General features: G+C 45.7%; 1 protein-coding gene across 1 annotated transcript in view; it reads right to left on the bottom strand.

The window, feature by feature from the left end:
- Positions 1-1199: 1199 nt before the first annotated feature.
- The window catches only part of spred1 (sprouty related EVH1 domain containing 1), a 29396-nt gene continuing 12258 nt past the window's right edge, over positions 1200-18337 (bottom strand). The window contains exons 2-6 of the mRNA XM_076978171.1: positions 16082-16277; positions 12899-13067; positions 11415-11461; positions 5293-5445; positions 1200-5169 (exon numbers count right to left, since the gene is read on the bottom strand). Coding sequence (XP_076834286.1) covers positions 4516-5169; positions 5293-5445; positions 11415-11461; positions 12899-13067; positions 16082-16277 — 1219 coding nt within the window. The 3' untranslated portion in view covers positions 1200-4515. The remainder of the gene's footprint in view (positions 5170-5292; positions 5446-11414; positions 11462-12898; positions 13068-16081; positions 16278-18337) is intronic.

Below are 18337 nucleotides of genomic sequence, written 5' to 3'. Positions count from 1 at the left end.
ACAATACCCCATAGATTCTCTATGGGGTTTACATAGTTTGCTGGCCAATCAAGCACAATGATACTGTGGTTATTAAACCAGGTGTGGCAGTGTGGACAGGTGCCAAGTCCTGCAAGAAAATGAAATTTCCATCTCCAAAAAGCTTGTCGGCAGAGAGAAGCATGAAGTGCTCTAAAATTTCCTGGTAGATGGCTGCACTGACTTTGGTCTTGATATAGCACAGTGGACCAACACCAGCAGATGACATGGCTCCCCAAACCATCACTGATTGTGGAAACTTCACACCAGACCTCAAGCATCTTGTATTGTGTGAAGTTTCCACAGTGGTTTCCAAATGAAATGCAAAACTTACGTTCATCTGAAAACAACCTTGGACCTACACCTGCTGGTGTAATGATTTGGCGTTTTCATTGGCTGTAAGCCATAATAATCAACATAACAGAAATAAACACTTGAAATAGATCACTGTTTGTCATGAATCTATATAATACATGCATGTCACCTTTTTAATGAATTACTGAAATAAATTAACTTAACAAATTAACTAATTTATTGAGATGCACCTGTAAATCCTATATTGTATATTTTGCCTTATCATGATTCATGAGTTTCATAAGTAATTTTACCCTAATACCTGGATATGTATCTCTTCGCTTTAATAACAGCTCCAATCCCGTCAGCAAAGATTTCATCTGTGTTTTAAGATTTTGTCAATATCAGTTCACCTTTCCACTACTGCAGTCCAGTATGTGGGTTCCTTTCAGCGTGTGATCTGCTGATCCAAACAACGCTACGTATTAAAGGCAGTTGAGTGGTGGTGATTCTTCAGGCTTGTCAGTGTCCCCACGTACCATCATGCTCACCATACTGGCCATATAAAGATTTAGCCGTGTGCACCAGGGTCGTAAATGAACCAGAGCTCCAGTGCTGTAATCTACATGATGAGAAGCATTAAACAGCAATATAGGTTTCTCCCAAACTGTTCTTCACACCAACTGATCTAAAGTAGAAGACATCAATGTACGACTGCAAAACTAGTTGCTGTTCAAGATGGTTGTGCATTCTTTTGTCCAGAAGGCATTGCTTCTTGTAACTGTATTTGGTTAATTATATTTTTCAAACATTGAAATAAAATATAATTTTAATAAACAAATTTACTTTCCATCATAAATATCCCCCTTCACACAAACACACAAGTCTACATTAAAACTCACCTTTTATTATGGTAATGTTATTTTATATGTCAAATTACAAGTGTATGATGTAACATAAAAACAGTTACAAACATTTGTATGCATATTTACATTATATATTTATGAAACATAACAAGCTACATCTGTATAAAGAAAATACAACTATGACGTGAGTTACTGAACTATAAATATTACATCATATACTTGGTATTTTCAAACCATGATACAAATACCTAGACGTGTATAAACCAATACAACCATAGCAAGAGCTGTTAAGTTTTGGATGAAAATTATGATGGACGTGAGGCACTTTTTCGAGGTTGTCAGTGGGTGACGCGAATGGCACTAAAACACAGAGATGCAGATAAAGAAACAGGCAGTGTTCATAGTGGAATCATCAGAGTACCATTATACTGCAATTACCATAACACAAATGTTTTCACAACTCAGAACTAATCACATGAGCTTTACACCAAGTGCCATGTCAAGAAGCCTAACTACATATCAGTGCACCAAAGCATTGAAGAAGTCCAAAGAAACCACTGAACTGCTGTGAAATTAGCTGGTTTTTTTTGTTGTCGTTTTTTTTTGTTTGTTTGTTTTGTTTTACATCACACTGAAATGACGTTTACATATTTCTTTTTTCTAAACTGCAAAGCATGTTAATCTTTTATGCATTCCAGAGTTATGCACAATGACCAATATAAAAAATGTAAAATAACAATTAAAAAAAAGGCTAGCAGCAAGTGGTTAAAAACAGAACCGATAAATGCTAAGTTAAAGAAGAAGGAAGGCAAGGAAGCAGACAGCTTGCATAATAAATACAGCACATCACATGTGGTGGCGCGGTGCTGCTTAATGCAGAATGAAACTAGGTATGACCGAATCGGTCTAGAAGAGAACTCTATGAAATGTTGCCTATCCTACAATTTGCTTCTCAGCCAGCAAGTTTGTTAAGGTTTATCAAACCTTGGTTCAGCTTGCAATATAGAATGTAATCCAATTACAATATGGGATTGATGGAGTAAAAGTATAAACATTTAAATCAGATGTAAAAACAAAAAAAAACAAAAAACAAATGTGTCCAGTATACTAAAGAACTATGTTTTAACAGTCATCCATAGCTGAATTTTATTCCTCTCAATGCAAAATTAGTGATTGTTTCTAGCAGCTTCATATGACAAAACCATTTAAAAGAGGGCTGCCACTACTGTACCGCGTCAGTTTCTAGCCTTTTTGCAATACAAAACTAGAGAGAACCTCTATTAAAAGCTCAATCATTTTCATCATGTACTCCCCCTACTTTCAATGTGAAATAATACTAAAAGGTGACCTATGTACATAATGCTGTCAATTCAAGCTAGAGTAAATGTTGACAGCAGTGATAAATACAACTCTTAAAAATTTGAATGGGATTATTACTGTTGCTTAAATATACTGTTACTTATTTACATATGCTCTCGAGTTTGGTAGCAAGATTAACATCTATATTAAAGTGTCATGTCACTGACTTGTATGAAGAGGTCTATGTTTCTCATGGAGATAGTTGCATAGAAAGTAAACTGTGTTGACGTAAAGAGCACAGAGAAATCAGAAAGACCTTTTTGGAAAAACTGACACAGGCCTCAAACAATGGGGTCGTCTTTCCTACTAACAGGAAAATAACATTCATTTGGGTGATATTTATAAAATTTTTATAAGCTAGTGCGTTTTTTTTTTACCCAAATGATAAACTGCTTGCAGTTTCTGCAACAAAACCTTGTGAATTCAACTGACCAACCTTTGACAACAATGCACACCATCTTGGGGTCAGGACAGTAAATAGTCTGGAATTTTGTCTTCCATGAGACTTTAACAATCTTCCATTAGCTGTTCAGACTGCAGTCTCTTGCCATCTTCAAGCGTAGACTGAAGACTCACCTGTCAATTTATAATATTGAGAATGTTTTTTTTGTTTTTTAACCTTACTGTCTCTTGCAGAAATTATGAAAGGAAATACATTAGTGTAGGTGAAGTGTGTGTGTTTATCTGTGGGTTTGTATGGAGTCTTAACTCTGGCAGCAAAAAAAGGCATTCTATAAACTCTGTAAACAATGACAGAAAAACAGAACAGATACAGTATGGAATACAAAAGGAACATCTGGAGATGGAGCTGGAACCAAAGCTTGGAAACGATTGATTTTATAAGGCGGGTTTGTATGTGTGATCCCACTTATCCTGTTAATACAAGTGCCTTGTTTAATCGTGGTAACCGGACATGCTTTTAACGAGGATCACACGAGTGCCTACATGTACCAAAAAAAGTTACTTGCTGGTTGAGCACAATTTCAGCTTCAGGAAAATTAAGCTGAAAGGAACCCAGTTTCACTCTGGTAAACAGGAAATGAAATTGAAAATAAGCATTCCTGGAATCATGACAAATCGGTTACACCATTGACACTGATGTGGAAAATGGAGAATGAGTCAGGCTAGATGATCCGATTTCACAGCTGTCCACTATCACTCTATGCTGGAATGCACTGATGTGGGCCACATCATTTCGGCAATTACACATGGACGTCTTTTAAACATTAGCACAATTCATAATAAAGGCTATATGTCAAACTACCATTTCAAAAGAAATGACATGACTGTCTTTTACAAAACAATGAAAAGGAAAGCAGAAAAACACACACCCATCACAGAAAACAATCTGTACTCCTTCGAGTTGATCAGGGGTAGTTTTATGTACCAGTAGAATTCATGGGGGTTACCTTTCATGGGAGAACACATGTAGTGCACTGTTTCTGTCTAATAATTACACAGTCAGCGAATGGTTGAGTCAAAAGAAAAGGCCACTTTTACCCTACTGCAAATTCACAAAAAGCAAGAAAAATATCCCTTTTAGCATAACCACACAGCAGATCCTCTGTATGTCATTCTGTTCTACTGTTGATCTCTGTACAAAAGACAATTTTCCTTCACGAAGGTTACACGTTATCTGTCATCAAAGTCTGATATGGTGACTTGCCTTTTTATGTTGAGTAAATTTTTTTTTTGGTCTTTTTTTTTTTTTTTTTTTGCATGTTTGTGAGTGTTTAGTGATCTCTTGGAGTTCATTGTAAACGCCTTTCCTCACGCCGGGGGCTCTGCGGCACGTCCCCCTGAGAGCCCGAGAAGCTCGTTGGCTCCGCCTCCGCTGCTCTCAGCAAATCAAACCTCTGAAGCCTCCAGTGGGGCGGGCGCCTTGCCCGTCTGGGGGGGCGGCTGGAAAAATAAAGACGATTCCCTCCCCGCGTGGCCGTGCGGTGCTTTTGTGGGGGGGGGGGGGGGGGGCGGGGCCTCAGCCCGCGGCCTTGTGCTTGCCCCCGCAACAGTGGCAGGCCTCGCCGCAGTGGTGGCAGGCCCGCAGGGGCGGGTAGCAGCACATACACGGAGCCACCAGCGACAGGCCCAGCAGGGCGAGCCAGCGCAGGCAGAACTGCTCTTCGCTGGTGTCGCAGGAGCAGGGGTCCGAGAAGTCGCCCTCCGAGTCGGACATGCAGTGGTACAGCATGCTCTCGGCACACAGCATGCAGCTGACCTTGTAGATGCACTGTTTGATGGGGTCGGGCGCGTCCTGGCACTGGCCCCGCCGGTTGTCCTCGTGGTTGAACATCTCCCGGCAGTAGATGCAGCGCGAGCGCTCGCCGTCCTCCAGCCGTCGCCGGGACTTCTTGGGCTTGAGCAGCGGCGACGGCTGCTGCGTCTTGATGGAGTCTTTCCCGCCGGCGTGCGTCTCCGGCCCGTCGGGGAACAGGTACTCGCCCTTCTTGCCGTCCAGCTTGGAGAAGGTGGCGGAGAAGTCGCCGTCGTCCCGCTCGGCCTCCTGCTTCCACAGGACGGGGTGCCGGTAGTCTTCGTAGCCCCGGATGTGGACGTCCTTACGGGGGTTTATGCGGACGATCTCCTCGTCGTCCATGTGAAAGCTGACGTGGCGTACGGAGTTGAACGACACCTGCGGAGGCGGAGAAGCACAGGGATCCGTCAGAGCGCCGAGAGGGGCTTCGCCACCCGACACGGCAGAGGCGTAACGGCCAATCAGGCGCGGGGGGCCGGCGTAGGGGAGGGGCTGACCGACCTGTGGGGGCAGGTAGCGGCGGTTGGGGCTGGGGAACTCATCGAAGGGCTGTGTGCGCACATAACAGCCATGGAAAGGCTCGGTGGACACCACTCCATGGGGTGAGAAGGGCTCTCTCATGGGCGTGCAGACCGAGGGCGGATCCTGCTTAACCTGAGGAGGCAAGAAACACAAACCGCTCAGCTGTGATAAAATGTTTCAAATGTTACCACTATCATACACAAGGACACTACAGTATTTGAGAACAGAGGCTAAGCTAAGAATGAAGTTTATGTCAATTCTCTCTCCTTCCACCAGGTGGAGTTGTGGGTAAAGAAATGGTGTTAACCTGGAAATGACTCAGACATCATCTGTCACTCATGTCAGCCTTGCAAGTGCTCCTAGGCACATTTTCATTGGTGCCAATTCTACAAATACGGGCCAATCAAACACAGAACTGCCTCTAATGGGCCACATAAAGGAATCTGGAACCCTAACAGAAAGGCTTTCTTTATCCTAAATCCTTTGAAGATTTTGTTCTTTAAAGTATATTTAAGCCTTTGTTACCCTGTGCAACATTACATTTGGGTGAAGTTGATAACACTATCATTCAACAGAAAAGAGAAGGATATTTTGCGGAGAAGCAACTTATGCAGAGAGCGACGGTACTGAAGACCAGAGCAGTCCTGCCACTAGGCTGCGCCACTGAGAACTGCACTTAGGCCTGGCCACCCCAAAAACAGCACCACAGAAGAAAAAAGCCTCAAAATCAAAACCAAAACAACAGAGCAAACTAAAACTCACAATGTGGTGGGCCGTTATTACGAAGCTTAGAAATGGATAACTAAATGTCAGGCCCCACTCTCCCTCCCTCACGCTCCCCGTCTCTCCCCCTCACACACACGGACACAGTCCCCCACCCACACACACGCCCACGTCCAGGCAGTTGGCGCAACTTAGTCAGTGCGGTGTGTAAAGGAGACCAGGCCGGTGTTTGAGCTCTGGTTAATCAGTGCGGTGTGTAAAGGAGACCAGGCCAGTGTTTGAGCTCTGGTTAGTCAGTGCGGTGTGTAAAGGAGGCCAGGCCGGTGTTTGAGCTCTGGTTAATCAGTGCGGTGTGTAAAGGAGACCAGGCCGGTGTTTGAGCTCTGGTTAATCAGTGCGGTGTGTAAAGGAGACCAGGCCGGTGTTTGAGCTCTGGTTAGTCAGTGCAGTGTGTAAAGGAGGCCAGGCCGGTGTTCGAGCTCTGGTTAGTCAGTGCGGTGTGTAAAAGAGTCCAGGCCGGTGTTCGAGCTCTGGTTAATCAGTGCGGTGTGTAAAAGAGTCCAGGCCGGTGTTCGAGCTCTGGTTAATCAGTGCGGTGTGTAAAAGAGTCCAGGTCGGTGTTCGAGCTCTGGTTAGTCAGTGCGGTGTGTAAAAGAGTCCAGGCCGGTGTTTGAGCTCTGGTTAATCAGTGCGGTGTGTAAAAGAGTCCAGGCCGGTGTTTGAGCTCTGGTTAGTCAGTGCGGTGTGTAAAAGAGTCCAGGCCGGTGTTTGAGCTCTGGTTAATCAGTGCGGTGTGTAAAAGAGTCCAGGCCGGTGTTTGAGCTCTGGTTAATCAGTGCGGTGTGTAGAAGAGTCCAGTCCGGTGTTTGAGCTCTGGTTAGTCAGTGCGGTGTGTAAAAGAGTCCAGGCCGGTGTTTGAGCTCTGGTTAATCAGTGCGGTGTGTAAAAGAGTCCAGGCCGGTGTTTGAGCTCTGGTTAATCAGTGCGGTGTGTAAAAGAGTCCAGGCCGGTGTTTGAGCTCTGGTTAATCAGTGCGGTGTGTAAAAGAGTCCAGGCCGGTGTTTGAGCTCTGGTTAATCAGTGCGGTGTGTAAAGGAGACCAGGCCGGTGTTCGAGCTCTGGTTAGTCAGTGCGGTGTGTAAAGGAGTCCAGGCCGGTGTTCGAGCTCTGGTTAATCAGTGCGGTGTGTAAAAGAGTCCAGGCCGGTGTTCGAGCTCTGGTTAATCAGTGCGGTGTGTAAAAGAGTCCAGGCCGGTGTTTGAGCTCTGGTTAATCAGTGCGGTGTGTAAAAGAGTCCAGGCCGGTGTTTGAGCTCTGGTTAATCAGTGCGGTGTGTAAAAGAGTCCAGGCCGGTGTTTGAACTCTGGTTAATCAGTGCGGTGTGTAGAAGAGTCCAGTCCGGTGTTTGAGCTCTGGTTAGTCAGTGCGGTGTGTAAAAGAGTCCAGGCCGGTGTTTGAGCTCTGGTTAATCAGTGCGGTGTGTAAAAGAGTCCAGGCCGGTGTTTGAGCTCTGGTTAATCAGTGCGGTGTGTAAAAGAGTCCAGGCCGGTGTTTGAGCTCTGGTTAATCAGTGCGGTGTGTAAAAGAGTCCAGGCCAGTGTTTGAGCTCTGGTTAATCAGTGCGGTGTGTAAAAGAGTCCAGGCCGGTGTTTGAGCTCTGGTTAATCAGTGCGGTGTGTAAAAGAGTCCAGGCCGGTGTTTGAACTCTGGTTAATCAGTGCGGTGTGTAGAAGAGTCCAGTCCGGTGTTTGAGCTCTGGTTAGTCAGTGCGGTGTGTAAAAGAGTCCAGGCCGGTGTTTGAGCTCTGGTTAATCAGTGCGGTGTGTAAAAGAGTCCAGGCCGGTGTTTGAGCTCTGGTTAATCAGTGCGGTGTGTAAAAGAGTCCAGGCCGGTGTTTGAGCTCTGGTTAATCAGTGCGGTGTGTAAAAGAGTCCAGGCCGGTGTTTGAGCTCTGGTTAATCAGTGCGGTGTGTAAAAGAGTCCAGTCCGGTGTTTGAGCTCTGGTTAGTCAGTGCGGTGTGTAAAAGAGTCCAGGCCGGTGTTTGAGCTCTGGTTAATCAGTGCGGTGTGTAAAAGAGTCCAGGCCGGTGTTTGAGCTCTGGTTAATCAGTGCGGTGTGTAAAAGAGTCCAGGCCGGTGTTTGAGCTCTGGTTAATCAGTGCGGTGTGTAAAAGAGTCCAGGCCGGTGTTTGAGCTCTGGTTAATCAGTGTGGTGTGTAAAAGAGTCCAGGCCGGTGTTTGAACTCTGGTTAATCAGTGCGGTGTGTAAAAGAGTCCAGGCCAGTGTTTGAGCTCTGGTTAATCAGTGCGGTGTGTAAAAGAGTCCAGGCCGGTGTTTGAGCTCTGGTTAATCAGTGCGGTGTGTAAAAGAGTCCAGGCCGGTGTTTGAGCTCTGGTTAATCAGTGCGGTGTGTAAAAGAGTCCAGGCCGGTGTTTGAGCTCTGGTTAATCAGTGCGGTGTGTAAAAGAGTCCAGGCTTTCCTTCCCTCTTGCTCTTTTTTCTTTTGTTTCCCTCTTGACACACAAGTAAAAGTGAGCATGCGCGCACACACACACATATGCACACACACACACAAACATATGCACGCACACACACACACACACACACACACACACACACACATGTTCAGACAGCATGGAGGCCAAAATGGGAGTGAGGAGCGAGATGGAGAGCAGAAAATGGTGCAGGCATGTGTATGAGCGAGAGAGCGCGCAGGGGCAGCAGTGTGGCTGCGGGAATGTCATAAACCAGTCCCAGCTGGAGAAACGCAGGCCAGAACTTAAAAAGCCAGATGACAGCTGTGTGTGTGTGTGTGTGTGTGTGTGTGTGTGTGTGTGTGTGTGTGTGTGTGTGTGTGTGTGTGTGTGTGAGCGCGCAGGGTGGGAGGAAGGGAGGAGAGTTAGGCAGGCAGAATGAGAACCAGACTCAGAACTCCTTTTCAAGCCCTCACTGCAGAGCAGCCGGAGCCTAGCGCACGCAGGGGCAGATCTAGCTGTGATCTGCCCACCGAGGGCTGTGGGAGATGAGCACAGGGGTCTGGCAGTGCCCCAGCGAGAGAAGAGCCACCCCCGGCTCTCCGTGTCTCTCTCCGTCTCCGTTCTGCTGCCGGACTCAAAACCTCACAGACAAACCACCTTCCCACAAGCTGCCTTCATTGACAAGAACTCCATATTCATTTGTGTATAGGTCTGCTCATCATATGCAAAGTCATACAACATTTCAGCCATCCTTGTGTTCACACATATTCTTAGAATCCTAAAACAGCTGGAGGGTTTTGCCTTATAGTACATTTTTTAACAGTGTTGAAGTTAGGAAAATCCTACAAACTGATAAAAAAATGGTTCCCAGGAAAAATATCTGCTTCTCTAAAAGAATCTACTGAAAATAATATTAGCAACTAAAACATAAAGACAAACTGCCCCATTTTAATTTTTATAAAAAGAAAATTTACTCAATGACAGATTTGGCAAGAGCAAGATGTGCTCAGTTTTTTCAAGTTTATTGCCTCACCGCAAAATGATTCTCCTGTATACAACTTCCTTACTTGAGTAAGAGAGGGGAGACTGCAAACAAACTCTTGGCTCAAGCCAACATGGCTGCAATCACACCAGGAAAGTGTACTCAACTCCCAACAGCCAAATCCTCAGGCATTTCCACCAAAACAAGGGAGCAATTCATCTTATCTGTGCTCTCTGTATACTGAAAGAACGCACAAAGTTTTGCAATTATTTCTCCTTAAGCAGCACATCAAACATCAAGACACATTTTGAAGAACTTAAAGATCGGGTTTCTTGACTCGGAGAAAAAAACACGATCTCTTCTCTTCAATAACACCACAGGGCATCATTTCAGTGAAAGACCCATTACCGAAAAGCCACCTGCTAGACCAGTGGGTTGGCGCTTTGCTAAATGTGTAAGAAACACCATCCAAAGTGAACTTGTTTTGAACATTTCCGTGGTGCAGTGGAGGCTGTGAGCTAGCCACTGCGCTGTGGAGTGTGAGTGACTAAGTGTTGTGCTGTGTCCTGTGTCTGTAACCCTAGCGCTTGCCTAGCAAATCACCATGGCTACATCCTCAGTGGTTCACTGCATCCCTCCTCTCCTCCCCTGCCGCCTAGCAACAGCAGTGTCATTGGGCCTGAAGCATCACTGAGCCCAGGTAATCAGAGCAGGATTCACACGGTTCAGGTCTTTCCTCTGTGAATGGAGCCGAATTCCTGAATGGTGAAGGAAGTCAATACTGAAAATCGCCAAAATGTGCAAAAACACTAGGAAGTGGTCTCGCAGCAGATCGCAACAAATAATAATATCTAAATCCTTCACCTGCATATTCAGTCACCATGTGGTAAATAGATGCTGGAGATATGGCTTACTCCAGAACTCCACTTTGCTGCACACAGAAGTGTCTGTGGTAACACATCCATGATTAAACTGCAAAACAGACCTCGCCAGTAGGGTTTCGAAGTTGATGGATAAAGTGGACATGGTCCCACCTTTGGGGACCAGTGACCACAGAAACAGATCACCAAAAGATCACCAAAATATCACTTCCTACAGGGCTGACTGCACGCTACTGGAGAATGTTTTGTAAGAGCTGTTCAGTTGTAGACAGTATTTTCTGATCATCTGAACGGCAAACAATTGCATCCTTCATAAATGAGAATGAGACTGATACTAGATATACAAACAACCAATAAATGTGGCTTGTCACGTCATCAGGGGAGAGAGGGAGAGAAAGGGAGAGAGAGAAATCCATTAAAAGTTTTTGTAAAGGACCCTCTTTCCAAAACTCCAGTAAACACAGCATTCACCATTTTTAAAAATGGTTTAACCACAAAATCCGGAAAAAATCTAACTTGAATAAAACATCATTATGTTAATCGTCAATTTTAATTTGTTGTTCAAGTCTATGGAATTACACAACTGACTCCTCAGGACCAGGAAACGGAGCACTCCTGTACACTCATGCTAGAGCAAGCCAATGATAACAGCTGTGCAGACCCAAAAGAACCAAAACAGCTTTCTCCAACAGGACACTCTGAGCAATATCCCTCAACTACTCCACGAGGAAAGAAGACACTAGAGAAAGACGATTATGTCCACCGGGGGAGATCTCGTCACCACGCTTTTGTGAAACTGAGTCACGGATCTGTTGACTGCTAGAAGCTTCTGCCACACCAGGTGCCCGATTTTCATTTCACGCGACATTTGCTAACGGAGGATGCCGTGTTCCTGGATATGTTCAGACGCCGGCCATGCCGAACGGACGGCAGACGTTAGAGGGGCGTCGGGCACTCGCCCTCCTGCCCACTCCGGCTGCTCAGAGACAGCCACTGGGCGGGGCCACTGGGCGGGGTCTTTGGGTGTCGCCACTCACCTGCAGTCCGTCCTCGGGCGTATCGGAGTCCCCGTACACCGGACAGCCTGCAGAGGAAGGAGAGAGAGAGAGAGACTCGGGTGAGTCTGGGAAGTCTGGCAGATCACCGCACTCATTCTCAGGGTTGAGCCCAGAGGAACACGGCACCAACAGTTCCACAGACAAGTCCAAATAACATTTCATATTATATCCGTATAATATATCAAACAGACATATTATATGAGTTAAATGTGAGTTGTACAACTATGAACATTCATATGGTGACAGGTTAAAAGACTTCTATTAAAAGAGATATGAGAAAAACCCAAAAGGCCAGACAGTAGACACTAATCAAAGCGAGGAAGAGTTGAGGACTCACACATCTGAGGGGAAAGGACAGAGATTGTTGCAGGTGTGAGAAGTTAGAACAAATGTTTCTCTCCCTACTTAACCAGTTCTGAGAGGAGCACATAAACCTCCATTGTGATCGTCAGACAAAGGGAGACAGAGAAGGGGAAAGAGAGAGACAGAAAGGGGGAGAGAGAGAGAGAGAGAGAGAGAGAGAGAGAGAGAGAGAGGGAGAGAGAGAGACAGAGAGAGAGAGAGAGGGAGAGAAAGGAGAGAGAGAGAGAGAGAGAGAGAGAGAGAGAGAGAGGGAGAGAGGGAGAGAGAGAGACAGAGAGAGAGAGAGAGAGAGAGAGAGAGAGAGAGAGAGAGAGAGAGCAGGAGGGAGAGAAAGGGAGAGAGAGAGAGAGAGGGAGGGAGATCAGAATGGCTTTGAGCTTCCTACAGCTCGGCTCTGCCAGTGCCAGGCCAGAGTGCTGGATGAGCCATGTGCCCAGTTGCCATAGCAACAGAGCCCTGCATAGCCGACACACTGCGGTCCGGGCAGTGCAGCGATGCAGCAGGAATACAGAGGAACCTGCGTGCGGCGTTATGCAACGCGCCCGTGCGCTACATCCACAAGAGCGGCCCGCCCCATCTGCTGAGCGCCGCTCCGCACCCGCTCCTCCAGAACGTTCCACCTGAACCGGAGAGTGGCGCAGTTAATCCCACTCACAGATGCGCGCGTCCCAGCCACCAGCACCAGCGCTCTGATGAAGTGGCGGGCCACTGCGCACCGGGCTCTGGGTGTGGACCCAGACGGGAGGGACGCAGAGGTTCTGAACGTCCTGGCTGTCTTTCAGTGACCTGGGTGGCCACAGTTCCACAGCCCAGACAGAGAGGCAGTTCTGTCTCCCACCCCGGGCGATCACATCGAACTAATCTAAAACAAAGCCCAGCACTATGGAATGAAACTCTGGTTTGTCATATCTATTTGACCTCACTAACTCTGGCTAACTGGGGATTATTGTTTTTACAATTACGTGGACCCAATCGCCTTTGCTAACGGAACTCCATCTCACCCTAGCTATGACATGCGGAGAGAAGTCGGACAGGGCATTAAGAGACACAGTCAGAGAAGATGGAGAGCTTGGCAGACCGGGCGTGATGGCACAACCCACCTTGCTTTATGTCCTCCATCGCGCGGCGTATCCCGCGGTCGAAGGCTCTGGCGTCGGCCGGGCTCTGGAAAGTGAGGCCAAACTTTTTGTTGTCGATCCTCCAGTGATGGAAGATGGGGTTGACTTTGTTGTACACCAGATCCCTCTTTATGTTGCATTCCAGCACAACCTGATGAGAATTACACAAAGGACCGAATGAGGAACAACAAAGGGAATTAAATGAACGCCTCAAAAAAACAAAACAAAAAAAACCCCAACAAACTTTCCTTAGGGTTGTAAATCCAAACGTTTATAAGGAGTAATGGAAGTATTGTGTGGGGTGAGCTGAGGATGGGAGTCACATGCTGCTCTGAGTATCGATATATTTATTTATATTTATGCATTTTTGTCTAGGCCTACAGCTGGTGTGTGCTGTTTGTCCCAAAGACAGAACTCACTCAGTCTTGGAGAAGTGAGAGTAAGTGCTTTAAAAAGTATTAATAATAAGGGCCTTTCAGTGAGCTCCTGGCCTTCCTGTGAGCAGATTAAATGAAATGAGAGATACCCATTAGTCCCAAGGGTTTAAGTGCAAGAGGTGATAAGGAAGAAGAGAGAGAGAACTTAGAAAAATGGTACAGAGATCATAGTGAATACATGAAATTTATAAAGTGTCTTTTACAACCTCCCCCCAACATAGGCCTAACACACCTACATCAGTTTAGAGAAAAAAAAACTGATATTGTCCTATTATATCGAATTATAATTGATGTTGCACTTGATGTGTACACATGCGTTTGTGTGTATATGCATGAGTACATACATTTGTGTGTGTGTGTATATATATATATATATATATATATATGTACTGTATGCATATGTACATGTATGTGTACATGTGCATATGTATACACTACCAGTCAAACATTTGGACACACCTAGTTTACTTTTTTTTTTTTGAAAAACAGTGAAGGTATCAAAATAATTACACATGAATATGCTATGTTAAACCAAAATATATGGTTTTTATATATATATATATATATATATATATATATATATATATATATATATATATATATATATATATATATATATATATAAACCATATATATATAAACCATATATTTTGGTAATATAATAATATATAATAAACCATAATAATAATAATAATAATAATAATAAACCATATTTATATATATATATATATATAAACCATATATTTTGGTTTAACATAGCATAGTCATCTATCTATCTATCTATCTATCTATCTATCTATCTATCTATCTATCTATCTATATATATATGTGAATGTACGTTTGTGTGTGTGTGTGTGTGTGTTTCTGAACAGCAGGCAATCAGGGCATTCGCTCAGTCCCACAAGAGGGACCAGGGGCCGACCGTCATGCTGAGTAGAGCTGCACAGAATCGGGTGACCGTGAGGAGGAAGTCCGGCCATTATACAAGATGCTGCCATTCACAGAACGGCGGGGTGCGGCACGGGAGGGGCGGAAAGGTGAGTAAGATGAGGATGAGCGAACAGGAGGGAGGGCACAGACACGGGAGGAAAGGAAAGGTGAGTAAGATGAGGATGAGCGAACAGGAGGGAGGGCACAGACACGGGAGGAAAGGAAAGCATGAGACGCACGAAACGCAGAGGGACAAATGAAAGGAAGTGAAGTGAAGACGGCGACCTAAATGGTGTTGCGGGCAGAGTGAGGGGTTCTCATGGTGGAGCCAGCGCTACGTGAGGAGAGAGAGACAGACAGCAGCTCTCCGGTGTTCTTGCTCTCTCTCTATCAAGGCTGGATTGTTCTCCAGAGCAGGTCGTGAGGAGAGGTGGGGTGGAGTGTCCGCCCACCCTGCGCGCCCTCGTTGTGGCGAGCCTGCTGCCGAGGACCTGTCTTCCACAGCGGGGCAGAGGAACTTCCATCGGTCTAGTCGAAGATCGCCGTCTCCCTCGCCACTGCAGAGCCTGGTGGGCTTCCATTATCCATCAAACGCTGCACCAATTAAACGAGTCCTACCTGGTAACAGCCAGGACTGCAGGCTAGGCGCCCCGCCTACACCTGCCCTACAGCCTACACGCACCGCCCACATCTGCCCTACAGCCTACACGCACCGCCCACACCTGCCCTATAGCCTGCGCGCACCATCTGCGTCTGCCCCGCAGGTGCACGCACCGCCCACGTCCGCACTGCAGGTAGGCGCTCCGCCCACACCTCCCCCCGCTGCCCACGCGCACCACCCACGTCTGCCCCGCTTCACGAACGCCGGCGTAGCAGGAGGCCGATTAAAGGCCGTCCGTAAGGTGCCGGATGAGCGTGAGCACATGGGCGCACTGGTGGGCTATATCCAGCCTGCACTGACTCATCAGAACACTGTGTGCTGCACCGCTACGCCTGTAGGCAGATACCCTCCAACAGTCACTGCCGTCTCTCTCCCTCTCTCCGGTCTTCCTGTTCTTCTTCTACTCACCTGACGGCTCTCACTGCACCGCAGACCTAATTCAGCCTCAGTCTTTTAGAGCACACAGCTAAAACATCTCTAATTAACAAGCAGCTAATGGACAAATTACTAGCAGGTTTTGAAGCAGAATCATTTAACCACAGTACATAGTACGTTTCCTCTACTATTTATTTAACTGTCTGAGCAGATGAGCAGAGAAACGGTGTTGTAATTAATGCTACTAAAGCCACTCGATGGGAATATGAAAGTGAAGAATTTAATAACATTAATAACATGAACACGGGCGGCTACGATGTTGGACTGTTTGGATTGCTGTGATTGGGCTGGTTTTGACAATGTTTAAGAAAAACCATCCTAGAAATGTGGACAATAATTCTTCCCCTGAAAGCTGTTCATATGTCCTGCTGCTTCATTATGAATTTTTGAGCTCATAAATATGAGTGTCTGAAAAGAGACTCTGCAATCCGTCCCGGGATTGGCTGAGCACACGTAGCTACGCCGGCGTCTTCCTGCGAGAGCCTCGTCTCCGTTCCTGATGACATCACTGTGCATCATGCAGAGAGCTCCTATTTTCAGCTACCTGCACCGTGGCCCAGTGCCAAGCAGCCGCTTCCTGTGCTGATGAGCTCATTCTCACAGGTTCTTGCAGAAGACTGGAAGGCCACGCCTTGCTTGAAGGGGGGGGGGTGCTGGGCGGAGCCAGAGGGGGCGTTGGGGTTCAGACAGTTGGGCTCTTACCAATTTGTCTTTGAGCCGCTCCCCCTGGATGAGGTAATCGGCAGCGGCAGTGGTGGTGGTGGTGGGGCCATCGGCGTCTGGGCGCATGACTCTGTGAACCGACACACAGCTGAGACCTCCACCTCCAAGGGGCAACCACCCGCCACTGGAGTCATCACGTGTCATGACCACTGCTCGCACACGCGCATAACTGTCACTGTGGAGGCAAAGACACGCACAACACAGACACATCACCGTTAGATGAGACGGAGAGGAGCGGAGAGAGAAGACGTGAACGTCACGACCATGAATGAGCACACCAGTATGAATCAGGCAGGATGGAGACCCTGCCAGCATTCAGAGAGAAGCTCAATTACAAGTGTGATCAAATCAGGAACCGGCAACATGAAATAAGTGTTTATAAGTGTTAAATAAGTTTGACCCTTTTTACTTGATTAAAAAATATATATTCATTCTTCTTTTTTTTTCTTCACGACAGCTGCCCACTATCACAATGTTACAATGTTAGAAACTTGTAAAGGGATTTTACAGTTAGCTAATAATTAATAGTTTGTATGTGGTGGAGCACATAAAAAAAGACCTGACTAATCAGGTCTGCTTGATATGGTGTAGTGTGATGTAACAGAAGCCCGTGAACCTTCCGCTGAGGAGCAATGCGTGATGTGGGCCCTTGACCTTTCACCCCCTGCAGTTTGTAAGGAGCAACTGAGACTGCTATCTACAGCTTCTTCTATCAGATAACATGGGACCAGGGTGAGCACGGAGATGACAAAGGTCATTGTTTAACATGTGGCTCTTCATGGATCCTGGTATCCAGGACACTACCACCATTTTAAAAATGGCCCTCTCATTGTGACGTGTCTGTTTATAATGGGGACTTTCCTCAAATGGATCACCTTAATGCAGACAAACCTTTTATTCATGCACAAAACAAAACAGGATTTTTTAAATTATTATTTCTGGAAAAAAGCTTTAAATATTCAGCACAGTTACAGCACGTACACACAGTGATAGTCCATATAATTTGAAAATGTCTCCTGAACTCTGTCAGTGCCATTTGTATTTAGGAATAATTATCAAGTTTCCTGTTAATTAAGAACATAAAATAGATGATGAAGATATAGGCCAAACACAACTAATGGTGAAGATTATATAATAACATTTCACTTACACCATATGTCACAGGAACTAGAACGTTACTTTCTTAACTATTGCAAATAGACACACACACACACACACACACACACACACACACACACACACACACACACACACACACACACACACACACACACACACACACACACACAATAGGAGAAGAGGAAAGAATAATCCCAAGGTAATCATGGCAAATAGATGCTGAAACACCTCACCAAGTTTAAAATAACCCTGGGGTAAATATGGTAGGTGCTGAAACACCTCACTAAGTTTAGAATAACCCTGGGGTAAATATGGTAGAGAGATGCTGAAACACCTCACCAAGTTTAGAATGACCCTGGGGTAAATATGGTAGAGAGATGCTGAAACACCTCACTAAGTTTAGAATAGCCCTGGGGTAAATATGGTAAAGAGATACTGAAACACCTCACTACTTTTAGAATAACCCTGGGGTAAATATGGTAAATGCTGAAACACCTCACTAAGTTTAGAATAACCCTGGGGTAAATATGGTAGAGAGATGTTGAAACACCTCACTACGTTTAGAATAACCCTGGGGTAAATATGGTAAATCCTGAAACACCTCACTACGTTTAGAATAACCCTGGGGTAAATATGGTAAATGCTGAAACACCTCACTAAGTTTAGAATAACCCTGGGGTAAATATGGTAGAGAGATGTTGAACACCTCACTACGTTTAGAATAACCCTGGGGTAAATATGGTAAATCCTGAAACACCTCACTACGTTTAGAATAACCCTGGGGGTAAATATTGCAGAAAGATGCTGAAACACCTCACCAATAAAGAAACTAACTCCTTGGTGAAACCACACACAAACACACCGCCTGCTCAATGAATCCAAACACAAACAAACCTCAATAAAGTCACTAATGCACACATTTACGTACAGCTGGAATTAGCAGGAGCGGAGACCAGATTATGAGCGGCATCGTCAATAACGGTATTTGAACTCACACTAGTACAGTAGACTAGGCCCCATCTACATATGTTAGCACTAGGAAAATCATTTGAACTCACACTAGTACAGTAGACTAGGCCCCATCTACATATGTTAGCACTAGGAAAATCATTTGAA

Source organism: Brachyhypopomus gauderio, chromosome 17 (assembly GCF_052324685.1).
Source record: "Brachyhypopomus gauderio isolate BG-103 chromosome 17, BGAUD_0.2, whole genome shotgun sequence".
Lineage (NCBI taxonomy): Eukaryota > Metazoa > Chordata > Actinopteri > Gymnotiformes > Hypopomidae > Brachyhypopomus > Brachyhypopomus gauderio.
The sequence above is the reverse complement of the archived record's forward strand: the minus strand, read 5'-3'. Positions and strand labels throughout refer to the sequence as shown.